General features: G+C 49.4%; 1 protein-coding gene across 1 annotated transcript in view; it reads right to left on the bottom strand.

Annotated features, from left to right (window-relative positions):
* Positions 1–15,065, bottom strand: part of Bsn (bassoon presynaptic cytomatrix protein) — a 47,437-nt gene extending 32,372 nt beyond the window's left edge. The window contains exons 1-4 of the mRNA XM_075967542.1: positions 14,999–15,065; positions 12,450–12,461; positions 12,283–12,352; positions 10,461–10,878 (exon numbers count right to left, since the gene is read on the bottom strand). Of these exons, the coding sequence (XP_075823657.1) occupies positions 10,461–10,878; positions 12,283–12,352; positions 12,450–12,461; positions 14,999–15,065 (567 nt within the window). The remainder of the gene's footprint in view (positions 1–10,460; positions 10,879–12,282; positions 12,353–12,449; positions 12,462–14,998) is intronic.
* Between the last annotated feature and the right edge of the window lie 2,701 nt (positions 15,066–17,766).

The following is a 17,766-nucleotide window of genomic DNA, read 5'->3' as shown; positions in this document are numbered from 1 at the left end:
CCCTATTCCAAGGTCCCCACTATGCCACACTATGGGACCAGGTGGCAGGAATCCCCTTAGGGTCCTGCTTTCCTGACCAGGCATTTGCCCAGGAGATGTGAATGTCTCATATTTCATGTTCCAGGAGCCAGAAGTAGAAGGGTGGTACTTTTAAAGTAGATGACACTTTAAAAAAATTATTTATTTTTTAAGTATACAGTAGTCTGCCTGCATGCATGCCTGCAGGCCAGAAGAGGGCACCAGATCTCATTACAGATGGTTGTGAGCCACCATGTGGTTGCCGGGAATTGAACTCAGGACCTTTGGAAGAGCAGGCAGTGCTTTTAACCACTGAGCCATCTCTCCAGCCCCTAGATGACATTTCTTTCCAGCATCTCCAGAAGGTTGGCAGGGTCCTCCATGCATTCCCTGAACCCAGCCCTGAGAGGGCCTGGAGGCAGTAAAGAAGGCTCAGGGTGGAACACAGGGTCGCTGTGGTTTGGGAGCTGGGAAGTAGAGGCTGCAGGGATGTGGCTTTGCACAGCCTGCCCATGCCACCAGGATGCCGGGGATCTGCAAAGGTGTGGCCCGACAGGCTCCATGGCTCGGAGAGGACTTTCTCCAGAAGAGACCCTCTCCCATCTGCTCTTTACTCAGACTGTTCAATGTGCAGAAGAGCGGCTAAGTAGTCTCCAAGACCAGCAGACTAGGCAGCTTGTTCTGCGGACCCTCAGTTGAGTGAGGAGTTTATGGGTAATGTCTGCACCGGCCACTCCCTGGTGTTCCTTCTACCGGCTTCTGGGGCAGCAAGGGAAGTGGAGGCATATTCCCTGAGAAGGGCTTTAACACCCATCCCTGCCCCCCAACAAGGACATCAGCGGCCTGCAGCCTACCACCGTGTATCAGCCTCAGGTAGGTCCAGGCATATTAGACACATCTGGTCTCACAGGATGCTTCTGGAAAGCTCCAAGGGCCCCAGAGCAAACAGGTCCTCTTGCCATTTTCCTCCCCTAGTCCCGTAGCAGAGAACAGAGCTGCAGATCTGTGCCACTGCCTGCCTTCCCAGGGAGAGCAGCCTGCCTCTGAGCCCTGGCCCTCACTGGGAGAGCAGCATTCAGTGCTGGATCGCTAAGCGCTGACATCATGCCTGATACCGAATTCATCCTTTCCATTTTAAACATCACAGAGGCGGCTTAAAAAGGAGACTCCCCTGCTGCCACCAAAGCCAGAGGGTCCTGGGATGACCCCATGCCAGCATGACTCCATGCATTTCTGCGCTGAGTCACTGGTCAGGTCTCATTAGGAGGTAAGCTCTCCTCCAACCCTTACCCCTAGACATGAAGGAGAGGCCAGGTTCTAGGCTGGCCTAGACCTTCTTACAACAATAGCAACCACCTGCCGTATCCCACTCCCGTTGTTGCACGTCCACCAACAGCGCGGTTTGCCTGTCCGCTGTGAGCTCAGTTTATACACAGGGCACCTCTGAGCATGACAGGGAAGAATATATGACCCAGTCAGATGTGACCTACAGAAGAAGCCTGTGGCAATCCAGAGAACTGAGGGTGGCCTTGGGAGTGGATATGTTTGTGAAGGCAGAATCATTCCATGAGGCTGGAAGGCCTCACTGGTCTAGAACGCCATGAAGGGAGGTTATTCCTTGCTGGCCCCTGGGCACATCTGCCTTTCTACTCCTCTCCCAGTGCTCTGGACAGCCTCCCTTCCCTCTCAAGCTGGTCCTCTGTGCTCTTCTCTCTCTCCACAGTCTCTCCTCAGAGCCCAGACCAGCCCTCCCGCAGAGGCTGCGCTCCTTGGGCCTGTCTCAGCCTTCCCTTTTTAACTCTTAAGGACCTTTGGAGTTCATCTCCTGGCTTCATATTCTTCTCTCCTCTTGGATTTTGTTGGTTTCCAGGCATCTTCATCTTGGTCCTTCTTTGCCAAAAGTCCTTGCTGTTGCCTCTCAAATACCACTGAGCTCACTCCCACTATTCATGCAGATGCTCTCAGTCCCCACAGGCCTGACCCAGCTCTCCAAAGCCACTGAAAGGCACATTTAAGCTCAGTAAATGTCATTACATGTACATTTTCCCTAAAATAACCTACAATAAATACTGAATCCTACTTAATAGTGATATGCCTACTGAAATGGTCAGTGAGAAGTATATTGATATCTGCAATACACTTTGAAAATCAACAAAGAAATCAGCTCGATGGACAGGCAGTCGGAAGGACAGAGAGGTGATGAAGCCAGGAGAAATCCAAGCACAGTGGCGCATACTTGTAATGAATGTTTCACTCTTTGGGCTGGGGCGGGGGGGAGGAATGACACACCACACAGCTACCAAATAAATCACACATGGAGGTTTACTCTTAGTTATGAATGCCCAGCCTTAGCTTGGCTTGTTCCTTGCCAGCTTTTCTTAAATTATCCTGTCTATATTTGGCCTCAGGACTTTTATCTTTCTCTATTGCTGTATACTTAATCTTTTCTTGCATCCGTGTCTGGCTGTGTGACTGGGTGGCTGGCCCCTGAAGTCCTCCTTCCTCTCGTTTCCAGATCCCTTTTTTTCTCCCAGATTTCTCCTTCTATTTATCCTCTCTGCCTGCCAGCACTTCTTAGTCTCTCTCCTGCCTCACTATTGGCCATTCTAGCGCTTTATTAGATCATCAGGCAAAGTATCACAGCTTCACAGAGTTAAACAAATGCAACATAAACAAAAGTAACACACCTTAAAATAATATTTCCCAACACATGCCTTTAATCCCGGCACTCAGGAGGCAGAGGCAGGCAGATTCCTGTGAGTTCGAGGTCAGCCTGGTATCCAGAGTGAGTTCCAGGAGAAGTTCCAAAGTTACAGAGAAACCCTGTCTCGAAAAACTCAAGGGAAAAAAAGGGGGATGCAGGCAGTGGAGCTGGGTGGCAGTGGTGGTGTGCACACCTTTAATACCAGCACTCCAGGCAGCAGCATGTGGAACTATGTGAGTTCAAGTCCAGCCTGGTCTCTGCAGAGAAACCCTGTCTTGGGAAAAGACCAAAAGACAAAACAAAACAACCACAACAAACAAAAATCCAGGCAGTGGAATTGAGAGTGATTCTGAGGATCTAAATTTTCTCACAGCACAGCACGAGGATGGAATACTGTCTGGTTGCTGCTGCTCTACCACAGAGGCGTCAGGGCCCTTCTCATGGTCTCTTGTGGTTGGTGGATTACAGGGTTTGATTGTATATTCTGAATATATCAGTTCCCTCTGTTGACTGTGCCTTTGTGTCTTGGACAAGAAACCACCGGCAAGTCCAAAGTTGAAAGGTTGGCTTTGCATTTCCTCATAGGCAGTTTTCAGTGACCATTTATGTGCAAGTGTTTCGCTCACTCTGGGTTAAGGGTTATGTATAGCTTGTGCAGCGTCCAGTTTTATTCTTTGGCAAATGAACACCCATCCTTCCCAGCATCATTTGGCTTTCTCCATGCAAAGCTCTTGGTACTTCTTGACAAAGATCACTTTGAGTTGGGAGTGTGACTTGGCAGCAGAATACTTACTATCTAGTACATATAAGGCCCTGGTTTGAATCCTAGAAACATGTACACATCCACACACACACACACACGTAAATATGTGTATGTGAAATTTGGGAGATTTGGGTTTATTTTGTTGTTCTGGTTTTGTTTTTCTTTTCTTGCTTTTTTTGAGGCAGCGTTTCTCTGTGTAGTCCTGACTGTCCTGGAACTCACTCTGTAAACCAGGCTGGCCTCTAACTCACAGAGATCCACCTGTTTCTGCCTCCTAAGTGCTGGGATTAAAGGCATGTACTGCCATGGTGCCTTGATTTTATTTTTCTTGAGACATGGTCTCCTTTTTTGTTTTTTTATTTTATTTTAGTTTTGTGTGTGTGTGTGCACGCACCCACAGTACCCATGGAGGCCAGAAGATGGCACTGGATCTCCTGGAGCTGAAGTTACAGGAAGTTATGAGCTGCCTCATAACTGCAGTATTGGAGGAGGGAACTGAACTCTGGTCCTCTAGAACAGCAAATGCTCTTAACCACCAGCCCTCTCTGACTTTGTTTTTTGTCAAGATTGTTTTGAGTATCTGACAGCTTGTGTGTGTAGGTCAAAGGACAATCTTGCAGGAGCCAGCTCTCTTCCACCATGTGTGCCTGGGAGTTGAACTAAGCGCATTAGGTTTGGCCGCAAGGGCTTCCGGTTTGGCCCAGTGGTCTCTATCTGCCATCTTTACTCCATTGTCTTCATTTTAAGCATCTTAGGGATAAGATTCTGCACAGAGCAGGCCTGTGGGGACTGATCTGGATTACCTTACGTTCATGTTCAGTTGGATGCATAGTCCTTCATTGTGGCTAGTGGCAGCACTCCATGCCCGATGGCTTCAGCCATGACACAGCCCATGCTCCAGCACCCTTGTCTCTTTCCCTTGCCTCCATCCTTTCCAGCCTCCATTCTACAGATCCAACTAAGGTCCCGTCTCCTCAAAACACAGTCAGTCTGGGGCCATGGTCTAGTAACAGGGCTGACTGCCATAGAGCTGACAGAAGCTTAGAGAATTTCCCTACTGACCAAAAGCTGTTGTTTTGTTTTTTATTACTTAATTAATTTTTTCCAAGTTCAATTACATTTCTCCTCCCTCCTCTCCTCCCAGCACCCCGCCCATCTCCTCCTCCTCCTTTCTTTTCAGGAAAGGGCAGGCCTCCGGCAGGTATCAGCCAGCCATGGTATGTAAGTTGTAGTGAGACTAAGCACCTCTTCTTCTATTAAGGCTGGGTGAGAAAACCCAGTGGGAGGAAAGGGTCCCAAAAGCAGGTAACAGAGTCAGAGACAGTCCTTGTTCTTGCTGAAAACCAAACTACACACTGTTACTTATGTGCAGAGGGCCTAGGTCAGTCCCATGCAAGCTCTGGTTGGCTGTTTTTTTGTTTTGTTTTTTTTTTAATCAAAAAGGCTATTATAAGGCAAACTGCCTGGGGACTAGGCACATGGTGGTTAAGATTCCCCTTCCTATCCCAGCCTGCCAGGAGGTCCATGTCCACCTTATTTAGGGGCTGGAGGAGGATGCCTTTCCTTCCTTCAGCCCACTCAGATCTCATGCCCTTATAACACCTGCTCCTCATTTGTATCTGGCCCAAAGCAGTGTGACCAGGAGGGGGCAGAGGCAAGGGGACAGGACTGCTGGCTACAGCACCGCCCCCGGGCCATCTGGTGCCCTGGCTCTTGCAGGGAAGGAGTGGGATGCAGGCATTAGAGGGAGAGGCTTAGAGCCATTGCAATGGTTCCTTCCTTCTCCTCGCCACCCTTGCCATCAGGGTAAGGGTACGGGCTACAGCAAACTAGGTACCTGCCTTGGTCTCAGCAAAGTCTACACCCAGAATAGGTAAGGTCAGGACCACATTCTCACTCTTCCATATTTTCTTTAAAATTTTAAACAACTTAACTTTATTTACTTAGTCTTTCTCCCCCCCCCCCAACATACACCGTGTGTGTGTGTGTGTGTGTGTGTGTGTGTGTGTGTGTGTGTTGTCATGGCATATGTTTAGATATCAAAGGACAACTCTCCTTCCACCACACAGATCTGAGGATAGAACTCGGGCTGATAGACTTGGTAACAAGTATCTACCTGCTGAGCCCTCTCACCAGCCTGGCAGTTTTATTGTCGCCTCCTCCCAGACTCCTGAGACACGGTACATAACAGCTCTAGCTGTCCTGGAACTCGCTTTGTAGACCAGGCTGGCCTCGAACTCATAGATCTGTCTGCCTCCCAAGTGCTGGGATTAAAGGCGTTTGCCATCGTGCCCAGCTCCTGACAGTTTTCTTAAGTGGAATTTAGAAGGCAGTGAATCTCTAGAACTGCCAGGGCTACATAGAGAAACTCTGTCTCAAAAAAACAAAACAAACAAACAAACAAAAAAGAAGTGAAGTTCTCTAGAGCAGGGGTGGGATGTATGTATTGCTGGGCACGGCAGGCTGGACAGGGATAACAGCTCTCGAGCCCTCACAGGAGCAGAACATGAACCTGGCAGGCACAGGCTGTGGCCACCCTTGGGGAGGGACTTTGGAAGGACCTGGGCCCACAGTGCTCTCCGTCTGTGCTGCACTCATTCCTGGGATATTGCTTACAGGTTGTGTACACACTCATCTTCAGGAGGCCTGGGCCAGACCTTAGGGGCAGCTCCGAATCATCCCGGCAGCTCTGAGGCAGGCATAAGTGGGAAAGTCACCGCCCATATTCCACAGCTCACTTCTAGCCACTGGCTCCCCACCTCACCTTTACAGCAGCTCCATGGCTATGCCCTGACTTCCCCTCAGATGATCAGACAATGGCAGTAAGGCCTCTTTTCCTACTGCAGATGACTGGAGAGGCAGACTGACCAGTCTGAGCGGGCCCTTGGCATCAGCCAAGCCACAGAGGGCAGTCTTTACACACTTGCTTCTACTCTGAACAGTTCTGACACTGGGGACATTGACAGGATTTTTCCTAAGCCGACATCTAGGGAAGGACAGGAGTATCTCCCCATTTCCTCCCCATCCCAAGCACAGAGCGCTAACATCTCTGGCTTCCTGCTATCAATGTTGTCAGAGCAAGGATTTCTCCTCATGGTAAGAACAGTGACGATGCCAAAAAGAAAGCTCTCTGCACAGTCTTTTGGCTTAGTTTCTAATAGATGAAATCATATTAATTTTTAAAAAGATTTATTTCGGGCTGGAGAGATGGCTCAGTGGTTAAGAGCATTGTGTGCTCTTCCAAAGGACCCGAGTTCGATTCCCAGCAACCACATGATGGCTCACAACCATCTGTAATGAGGGCTGGTGTCCTCTTCTGGCCTACAGACATATATATGCAAACAGAATAGTGTGTCCATAGTAAATAAATAAATATTTTTTAAAAAATAAAAATAAAATAAAAAGATTTATTTCATGTGTACAAATGTTTTGCCTGTATGCACTTATGTGCACTATGTGCATGCAGTACTGAAGGAGGCCAGAAGAGGGCATCAGATTCCATCGGAACTGGCATTACAGATAGTGTGAGCTACATTATGGGTATTTGGGATATGAAACCAGGTTCAGCTAAATGAGGCTGTCCTCCCTGTCTGTGACTCCCATCTCCAGGCCTAGTCTACTGTTTTTCAGCACCTGCTAAAGTAGTAAGACCCTGACGGATTCCAAGAGATACACAAATAAAAGCACGGGTTTGTAGCGGCCATCACAGCCGGGCCCACTTTCCGCCTTTGTTCACTGGCCCCTCTGCTGCAGCCAGCAAGAGGGCTCCATCCGTCTCTGGATCTGCATGGTAACTTGAGCCACATACCAGCTAGCAAGTCTTCACTCATGACACAGATCACAGAGAAATATGAAATGTCATATTCTTCACGGTCACATATCTAATAATCAAGCCTAGGTGCTGAGACCCTCCGTGTCATTGTGTGGCCCTCGTTCCTCTCTGGGACTGCTAGATCCCCTCCCTCTGTCCATACATCCTATTGACAGGCCCTAGACACAGCACCTGGGCTGGCAGGTCTTTATCTAAGACTAAACATTTCCACACTCCATCCTGGACAGGGGCCCCAGGACCCTCTCCTATGTCTGTCTGTAGTGTACTGAGCTGGGGCTAGGGGTACTCTCCACCCTTTTCTACTCCAACTGGGACACTGAAGAAAGCATGTGATGTCACTGGGCTTCCTTTAAAAGGGCACATACACACGCACACGCACGCACACGCACACACACACACCATCACGCAAACACAGCTGACTTCAGAACCGGCTTCTTGCATGTGCATAACCTCAGACTAGGCAGAAGCTTGACCTGGACAGGTCGTCTTGGCAGATGTGACATTGAAGCAGAGGTGTGCAGATGTGGTTTCTTAGGATGGGTTAAACAGATGTATGAGCAAGACCTGCAAAGTTGCCTCCTCCTCATATTAAAGTATGGCCAGGGAGGTGACTCTGCTCTTCGCAAGTGACAAAGGGCGAGGGCACCGGCTTGGCAATTACGCTTTCCTACTCCTTAGGAAAATGCGCCACGGTTTAGTTCTCCTTGACAGGAATCCCCCTGAAAGCCAGCTCCAGGGAAGCACAGACCCTGTCTCCAGGCCCCGGCAGAACATGTCTGTGGGCATGGACCTGAACACCGACTAAGACAGCATTTTTCCATGGGGCCTACAGAACGGCAGCTCCTCCCATGCCCTAGGAAAGCGAGTCTGAGGAAGGCTGCCAACTTATAGCCCATCTTAGAGCCTGGATGTCCCTGAAGATGCTAAGAGCTCACACTAAAGGACCACTTGATTTGTCCAACCCACTATTTGTTTGAAGTATTTGGCCAAGAGGTTTGCTCCCTGCCAAATACTGAGAATTTGCAGTAAGTTTGAGGCCCTCTTTCCTCCTGGCCCTGAGCCTCGGCTTCCGCCCAGCACAATGAGGCAGATGGACTGAGTGTCTCCAAGGTCCTCCTACTCTGCTGTTTTTCTAGGCACAGCCAAAGGCTGGCTCCCGTCCCACCTCACTAAAGGTTCTGGACTTGGAGGAACCAGGACGCCAAGGCTGTGGCATGAGTGCTAGGCCACCCACCAGGACTCTGGTGCCACCACGTGCAGTTCTTTCTCCATTCTCAGCCACCCCTCCAGGGCTGCAGCACAAGCGAGCATCTCATGGAGGGGTTCCAGAGGAGAGAGAGCAACATGATGAAGGGGTGGCCCACAGAAACCTCCCCGCTCCCGGGAGCCCGGGTGCTTCAGACTGTAGGATCAGGCAGGTGAGCGTCCCCTTTCTTGATCACGCGTCCTCGAAATGGAACAGCTGATGCTTACTTAACTGATGAGTGAGGGCCGGGTCTGTTTCTAATCACAGATGCGGTAATCACGCGTGAGTGTGCACGCCTCCTCAGGAAGCCTCCACATTCCAGGAGCGACTCCAAACGAACTGAGTCATCGCTCACACCAGCAGTGCCTTCCTCGGAATTTCACACTTACCTCTCGAGAACCACACATCCCACACCCACAACACCTCGCAGCATATATAGACCCTGACCTGTTAGCAATTATTCTCACTTATCCCCCTCCCACATGGTCCAAACAACTCCAGCTGCTGATAAATCCCAGGGGCTGCCTACAGTAGCTACTCGCCATCCGTCCGAGAAGTCTTGGGGGGAGAAGCAGAGGCTTCTGTGGGTTACCCCGTGGGAGTACAAAGATGCCAAGAAGCCCACCCAGTGCATTTCCAAGGTGTGGCCCTAACTTAGCTGATCCATAGGAGCCCCCATCCTCTGGGTCACCAAAGGGACCCGCTAAAGGCTCTGTTGGACATCCTCTCCAACGCAAAGCATCCTGAACGGAGCCACAATGGAGATGCGATTGACAGACCCTTGGGGGCAAAGAAGCTCATGCCTACAGTCCTGAAGGACAGCCCCTGTGAGAAAAGGACAATGCTACCCCGGGAAAGCTTGGCTTCTACTGCAAAACTGGGGAGGAACTGTCCAGAGTCCTGCCAGAGTGCAGTTCCTCGACCCTCCTGGAAGCCTGGCGCTCTCACCAGCATCCTCTCCAGGCTATCAAAGAGAGGCAGGCTCAGGATAGGGGACTCTGACTCCTCTGGAGGCATTCGGTCATCTCTAATGGAGTAACCATTGGGAGAAGTTGTCCTTAAGATTTCCTTTTGCAGCCGGGCGGTGGTGGCGCACGCCTTTAATCCCAGCACTCGGGAGGCAGGCGGATCTCTGGGAGTTCGAGGCCAGCCTGGTCTACAAGAGCTAGTTCCGGGACAGGCACCAAAGCTACAGAAAAACCCTGTCTCGAAAAAACAAAAAAGATTTCCTTTTGCCCTCTCTAAGATCTTTTTTTTTTTTTTAGGTTAAAATTAAACCAGGTAAAAAAGCTCTAAGTTTGTGGGGGTTTTGTTTATTTATTTTGACACAGTGTCACAGGGTTTCTCTGTGTATCCCTGGCTGTCCTGGAACTCACTCTCTAGACCAGGCTGGCCTCAAATTCAGAAATCCCCTGCCTCTTCCTCCTGAGTGCTGGGATTAAAGACGTGCACCACCACTGCCAGAAGTATTTTTATTTTTATAGGGGTTTTCTTGCATGTATGTCTCTGTGCATCCTGAGTGGAGAAGGCATCAGATCCCCAGGACTGGAGTTACAGATTGTTGTAAGTCATCTTGTGGGTGCTAAGAATTGAACCTCAATTCTCTGGAAGAGCAGATGGTACTCTTAATTGCTAAGCTTTTGCTCCAGCCCTTTTTAAGATTTTAGGGAACAAGAATCTCTCAGGAGACCTGGCGCCAGACCTTGTCATCTGATTCCACATCTTGGATCCAGTACCACCGCCACCATTACCACCCCCATCATCGGGGTACACAGGCACTGGTGACTAAGGAAAACAGCCATGGTCAGGGCTGTGAGAAAGAGAAAGAAAGGAGCCAGAGGAGAGATGCTCATGAGGCAATGGTGAAAGGCTGGTGGAGCAGAAAGAAGGTAGTTACCTGGGTAAGATGAGGGTTGGGGTTGAACCCACATTGGTTGCAGACCTTGTTGTGACACTGGGTGCAGGTGTTGAAGTTTGGCTGGCTGGAGGTCGACGTGAGGTCCGAGGTCTTGCATATAGGACACAGGGTGCTGCTGGGGAGGGGAGCGATCTGGGGGACAGAGTAGGGGGACGTGGGAGTGCTGCCTCTGTCTGGTGACACTGAGGGGGACCGTCCTGATCTCTGTGTCCTGCTGTCTACCTGTAGTGTCCTGCGGGGACCATCAGCTTCCTGGCCTGGTGGGCCTTGAGCCCTCGTCTCTCGGGGGCTTTCTCGGCCTGGAGCAGTAGCAGAAGCAGCAGAAGCTTGCTTTGGGGTTGGAGAAGTTGCTCTCTGGCTACCCAGGGGCTCCTTGGGGTCCAGTCTCCGTGAAACACTGAAATGACATTGAAAATGACCGTTAGAGACACAATGTATAGAAGTAGCTTATATAGCTCTCCAACCTAGAGTGACCCTAAGCTCCATCACTGTCCTCTTTCTCTTGCACAGTGACATCATCACAGTCACCATTTACTGTACCCGTGCTGAAGCCCTGACAAGCTTCTTAGCATCAGGCCACACGGCAGAGGGACAGGACTGTCCTTTCAGGCGTTGGGAAAGAGCAGCTTCTAGTTAGTAATCTCACACGGGCTGGACTTGTTTGACTCGCGGTCTCCTGGAGCCCAGCTGGCCTTGAATTAGTTCTGTAGCTAAGGATTACCTTGAACTTCTGATTTCCCTGCCTCCACTTCTAAAGTGCTGGAATTACAGGCAGGCACCACCATAGCCAATTTATAAGTTCTGGGGATGAAACTCAGGGCTTCGTGCATGTTAGGCAGGTAGTCTACCAGCGAAGCTGCACCCCAGCCAGGGACTGCACATTTAAGCTTTATTTTTATTCATGTTTACAGTATTCTGCCTGCATGTGTATGTCCGTGCACCACTTGTGGGCACTGCCCACAGAGGCCGAAAAAGGGCATTGGATCCCCTGGTTGTGAGCAGCCATGTGGATTCTAGGAATGAAGCCCAGGTCCTCTGGAAAAGCAGCCAGTGCTCTTAACCAATGTGGTGGTCTGAATAAGAATGGCCACAAAGCCTCATAGATTTGAATGCTTAGTCACCAGGGAGTGGCACTATTTGAAAGGATGAGAAGGATTAGGAGGTGTGGCCTTGTTGGAGGAAGCATGTCCCTGAGGCTGAGCTTTGGGGTTTCAGAACCCCATGTCATGCCCAGTTTCTCTCTCTGCCTACAGATCAGGATGTAGCTCTCAACTGCTTCCCCAGCACCTGCCTCCCAGCCAACATGACCCCTGCCATGACATTGGACTAAACCTCTGAAACTGTAAGCAAGCCCCCCAATTAAAAGCTCTCTCTCGCTCTCTCTCTCTCTCTCTCTCTCTCTCTCTCTCTCTCTCTCTCTCTCTCGCTCTCTCTCTCTCTCTCTCTCTTTCTCTCCAGGGTTTCTCTGCGTAGCCCTTCTATCCTGAAACTCGCTCTGTAGACCAGGTTGGCCTTGAACTCACAGAGATCTGCCTGCCTCTGCCTCCCCAGTGCTGGGATTAAAGGCGCGCGCCACCACACCTGGCAAATGCTTTCTCTTATAATAGTTGCCGAGGTCATGGTGTCTCTTCATAGCAACAGAGCAGTGACTGAGATGGCCTTGAGCCATCTCCAGCCCAAAACCACACTACTAAGAAGCCTCAAGGTGATGCCAATATGGCCGATGGGCTCTGCCCATTCCTTCCAGAGACCCTCCAGCAAGCCTGGTACCCAGCCACATCTAAGATGGTGGGATGCCAACCTCGGAGAACCTGCTGAAGGAGGCCGTGTGACGAACACCATATCCATCCCACTACAACCTGTCTGCAGAGCTGGGTAGACACATGAGGTAAAAGAAACATTCAGGCCAAAATTCAATTTCCTGAATTCCTTCTTTGGACCAGCTCAGGTTGGTTTCTGCCAATTTACCTCTTTTCCAGTCTGAAAGAGGGTGAGTACAAAAAGTCAAAGGTCAAGTTTCCTATTGCTTCCCAGAACATTCTAGACTGACTGTGGCCTGTATTCCCTTGGCTGGCTGCTGACAGCAAAGGGACAGACCAGGTTTGCTGCACTAGTGAGGCTTCACTTATGTAGCTCAGGTGGGCCTCGGATTCATGGCTTTGCCTCCCGCCATGATTATAGGCGTGAAGTACCATGACCAGCTCAAGTGGTCATGCTTTTTTTTTTAATTTTTTTTTATTTATATTTTTAAATAAAAAAAATACACTCTTCTCCCCCTCCTCCCACCCCTCTCCCCTTCCCCCCACTCGTCTCCCCCTCCCTCTCCAGTCCAAAGAGCAGTCAGGGTTCCCTGCCCTGTGGTAAGTCCTAGGTCCTCCCCCCAAGTGGTCATGCTTTTGTTTTGGCTTTCAAGACAGGGTTTCTCAGTAGCCCTGGTTATTCTAGCACTCTGCCTGCCTCTGCCTCCCCAGTGCTGGGATTAAAGACTTGTACCACCATTGCCTGGCTCAAAGTGACTTTTTGTTTGTTTGTTATTTTGGGGTGGGGGGGGGTCCAAGACAGGGTTTCTCTGTAGCTTTGGAACTCTTTCTGTAGACCAGACTGGCCTCAAACTCACAGAGATTCACCTTTCTCTGCCTCCCAAGTGCTGGGATTAAAGGCCCGGCTCAAAGTGACATTTTGAACTCAATGTTGTATCATAATTTAGCATTTCTTTAGAAATTTTATCCACACTGAGGGCCTAGAACAAACTGGCACAGACCTAAGAAAAGACCTGTGACTGACTTGCTTCCCACTGCATCCCAGGACCCACATGAGCTTCCACTGAGCAGATACCAGTGCGTGCACAGAAATGAAAGCGCGGTGTGTGAACAGTGCGTGTGGTGAGCTCAGGAAGCAGGGCGCCATCAGCAGTGACATCATCCACTTCTGAACATTTCCCATGGAGTGTGCTTAGCAACGGGCTCATAGGAAACAGATTCCAACAGCCTGCCTGCCTTCCTTCCCTCACTCCCTCCTTTCTTCCTTCCTTCTTCCTTCCGTCTGCCATCTGTTTGTCTTTCTTTCAGTTGTTCACATTGACTGACCTTTGTATTTGGTCTTGGTCCTCTGCTCTCTGTGATCCTGTCAACATACCCCACCTTCAGACTGTGGTAATATGCAGCAGCTAAGGGGACTAGGAACGCAGCCCAACACAATATCATAAGCTTATTGAAAACACTAAGAGACTTTGTCTGTGAATTTGGGGGGGGGGGCACTTGACTGATTAGTTCCTGCGTGAACTTTTTTAACGTCACGTCAAAGAGCAGGACACACGTGAGGTTGATAAACTCCTACAGTGCAGGTCAGGTCGCCAGGTACTCAGTTACTCTTTACACATATACATATTTTATAAGTCTTCTTATATTCTTTATGAATACCTGCTGAATGTGTAATTAAAATGAATTTTTCAAAAAGTAAATCAGACAGGGATCCAATCCTCTGGGGTTAGAAACAGATGTGCAAACAAATCACTGCGAGTCCCAAGCCACAATCCTGAGGAAGATGATGAGACCTCTACACTAGGCCTTAAAGGACAAGCCATGCTCCCTGGAGGTGGAATAGCAAACTAGACAGAAGATACATCCAAAGGCTCAGAGGGGCAGTCAGAGCATGCTCAGTGTGGGTGGAGGGAGGCAGGAGTGTGTCAGATGCAAATCATTATCACTCCCAGCACTAAGAACAGCTCTGGTAGCATTAGTATTCAATTACCTGAATTCGTTAGAACGCTCAAAATGAACATGGGTACAGCCGGAATAACTGGGCCATTATGGTTTCCCAACAGATGCATTTGGGCTCTGTGGCCCAGTGAAGATGATGAAGGTAGGAAATCCAGTGAAAAGAAAGAATTGCCCAAGAGACAGTTTATAGAATTAGGGGACAAAAAGATACAACAAAGGACATTCCTGTTTTTCAGTCCCATGGGGAATCCAGAGACGGAAGCCTGCAGGGGTGGGGGGTGAAAAAGCAAAGCTAAAAATCTGGGTTTGGTTTTATTGAAGATCGTGGGGAGCAGGAGAAATCTACAGCGTGGCCCTAGATATTTTATCTGAGAGAACGAGTTCACAGGAAATTCTCAGGAACAGAAGCCACCCAGAGAATGGTGGTCCAGGAAAACATGAAGGACCCAACAGCATTCACGAACTTAGAAAAAAGCCCGGAAACAGAGCAGTCAGAAAAAAGACAGAAGAAAATACCCCCACACAGCAGGGTGTGGCGGAGCACACCTTTAATCCCAGCACTTGGGAGGTAGAGGCAGCAGGATCACTGTAAATTCGAGGCCAGCCTGATCTACAAAGTGAATTCCAGGACAGCCAGAGCTACATAGTGAAACTTTGTATCAGAAAGAGAAAGAAAAAAGAAAGAAAATGACACCACAGGGTTAGAGAGCCCCCTTATTGGAGAGCAGCCGACACTGCCCTGCAGAGAGCTGAGTCGCAGGAGAAAATGGCTGCACCTATGAAGATCATGCGCCATACCATTAAAGTCCAAGATCTCCCGAAACCCAGCATAGTTCTTCCTCCTGCTTAAGAAAGGTCCCGCCATGACAGAGCTCAGGAGTCATGGCTATCTGGACATGCATCCCAAAATAACACAAGTGGAAGGATCAGCCTGAGGACAGATACAGACGAAAGTCTCCAAAACCTGACTGCTGGAGGCAAGGAGGACGAGAGGGAGATGTCCACAGGAGAGACTATCCTGTCCATGAGAGACCTGGACTTGCGGACACAGGCCACAGTGAAGCCCCCAAGGTCAACGCTCCTCCCAGCAGTCTTCCAGAGGCTGCTTCTTGGGAAGTGCTGGAATAAGGACAATGTGCAAGGTAGGGAGACAGACAAAAAACCAAAGGCACAGAGGGTCAGGCTGGAGGAAGAGTGCCTATATGAAGGGTGACTGGAAGCCAGCTGCAGAAACTAAAAGCACCTGAATATTTTTTTCAGATCTTTATTTTATGTGTATAAGTTTTTTGCTTATATGCATGTATATGTACCATGTGCATCTGTGGTGCCTAAAGAGGCCAGAAGAGGGCATCAGATCCCCAGGAATTGGCGTTAAGGATGGTTATGAGCCACAGTGTGTGCTGGGAACGAACCCTGAGTCCTCTACAAGAACAGCACTCCTAATCGTTGAGCCATCCCTCCAGCTACAGTAGATAATACATCTTAATGATGGCCAAGAAAGGCCAAGGACGTGAAAACGTTCAATTTCTACCAGCTTTCCTTCCTTTCAACATTTCGGGCTATTAACTATTCACAAATAATTTTAACTCAACCCTATTTGCCAAGGCAGGAAGGAACCTCCTGGCTCCTTCCAGGAAGGGCACAAAGCCAAACAGTCTGCCTGTCCCTCATCAGCCCTAAGAAGCTCTGTGGCTTTCTGTCCCATCCATGCCACTCCTGGGAGACAAAATTCACTGTGTGTTGGTGGGAAAAGCAAATTCGTTCTAGAGACTGAAAGATGCTGCAGCCCAGGTTACAACAGGGCAACTGGGAAGGAGGTGGCCGCCTGGTCAACGGTGGGAAGCAGCCAGGAGCTGCTCTGGCTACTGTGGTCAGCTAGGACCTGCTAGGGCTGAAGCCTACAGGAAGGAAATGCAGGGAAGAATGGAGCCGGAGTGCGGCCAGAGGGAAACCATGCTGTGGGCTCCACATGGCAGCATCTAGAGCATGTCCCCCCACCGCCTCCAGTTGAACATTTGAAAGAGAAAGGACTCATATTAATAAGCTGTCTCTGTTTATCAAGAAGGGAGGGACCTTCAGGAAACTCTGTAAGTCAGGGCAGCTGGAAGAACCCCACAGCTTCAAATAAGGTTTTCAAAAATTCATGGCTGACCTTTCAGTAATGGGCAATTACAGCAGGGCAAACACTGTGGGAGGATCCCCACCTTTGGACACCCCCACCTTCGGGGCCGTCCTGGCGGTCTGTGGGCAAGCCAGGAGAGCAGCAGTGAAGCCAATGGTGGGCACCAGGGTGCAACTCCTGACTCCCGGAGTTCCCCCCTCAGGAACGATTCCAGTTTCCACACAAGGTACCCCTTACTCAGCCTACAGGCCAGCAACCTCCTGCCTTTTTTTAAAAAATCATGTGATCCTGTCAGTAAAATATGTTTTTGCATTCCCAACACATGAATATTTATCTACAATTACATGCTCTTAGACTATTCATAAAATGCCCGCCCCCCAGACAGGAAGGTTTTATTTATTTATTTTTGAGACAGGGTTTCTCTGTGGCTTTGGAGCCTGTCCTGGAACTCACAGAGATCCGCCTGCCTCTGCCTCCCGAGTGCTGGGATTAAAGGCATGCGCCACCATCACCCGGCCGACAGGAAGGTTTTAAAGGACATTTGAAAACAAGAGTGCTAGGCACAGCTCATGGGGGTGCAGGACTGTGGTCAGCACTCTGCGGGTAGGGGCAGGAAGATCACAAGTTCAAGGTCATCCTTAGAGAAGTTCACAACTTGAGACTAGCCTGGGCTAGAAAAAGAGAGGTGAGGAGACATAAATAGTTTTCATATTTTCTACTTTGTCCCACCTCCTACCCAACATGTGCCCTAGTTTAGAAGCCGCCACTGAGATAGCCAATCTCCAGTCTTTTTTTAAAAGACTATTTTTAGGTAGGTAGGTGTGTGTGTGTGTATGTGTTTAATGCAGTACCTTCAGAACCAAAAACCTTCAGAAGCTAGAAGTGTGGTGGTTTGAAGAAGAATGACCCCCATAGGCTCCTACATTTGGTGTAATCATCAGGGAGTGGCCCTAAGAGATGGATTAGGAGGTGTGTGGCCTTGTTGGAGGAAGTGTGTCACTGGGTATCTGTTCATAGCAATGGAACACTGACTAAGACAGGAAGCATAGAGGGAAATACCATTGCCTTCAACTACACACAAAGGTCATGGACTTAACTATTTACGACATGGGACAAAACCAAACCCTTAACCATGTCTCCAGTGATAGGCAGCTTTTAGAGGGTTTCACTCAGAACTGGGCTAGACACACCTCTTGCCGAATTCATTCCCTGCTAGGAAACCAGAAGGCATACAGTAATAGTTTGTGGAGTGTTTACCTTTGACCTTCCCTGAATCCCATTCTCCACCCGTCTTCCCATCCCTTCCCCCATCTCTTCAGTCTTCCCCATCTGTATGTGGGAAACAGAAAGCATCAACTACCATAAGCTCCCTCTGGCTTTGAAGGCTGAATGTCTCTTGCTCCGTGGTGCCTGAGACAGACAGACATGTGAATGACAGCTTGCT

Source organism: Microtus pennsylvanicus, chromosome 3, assembly GCF_037038515.1.
Source record: "Microtus pennsylvanicus isolate mMicPen1 chromosome 3, mMicPen1.hap1, whole genome shotgun sequence".
Classification (NCBI taxonomy): Eukaryota; Metazoa; Chordata; class Mammalia; order Rodentia; family Cricetidae; genus Microtus; species Microtus pennsylvanicus.
Note: the sequence above shows the minus strand (reverse complement) of the source record. Positions and strands in the feature narration are given on the sequence as shown.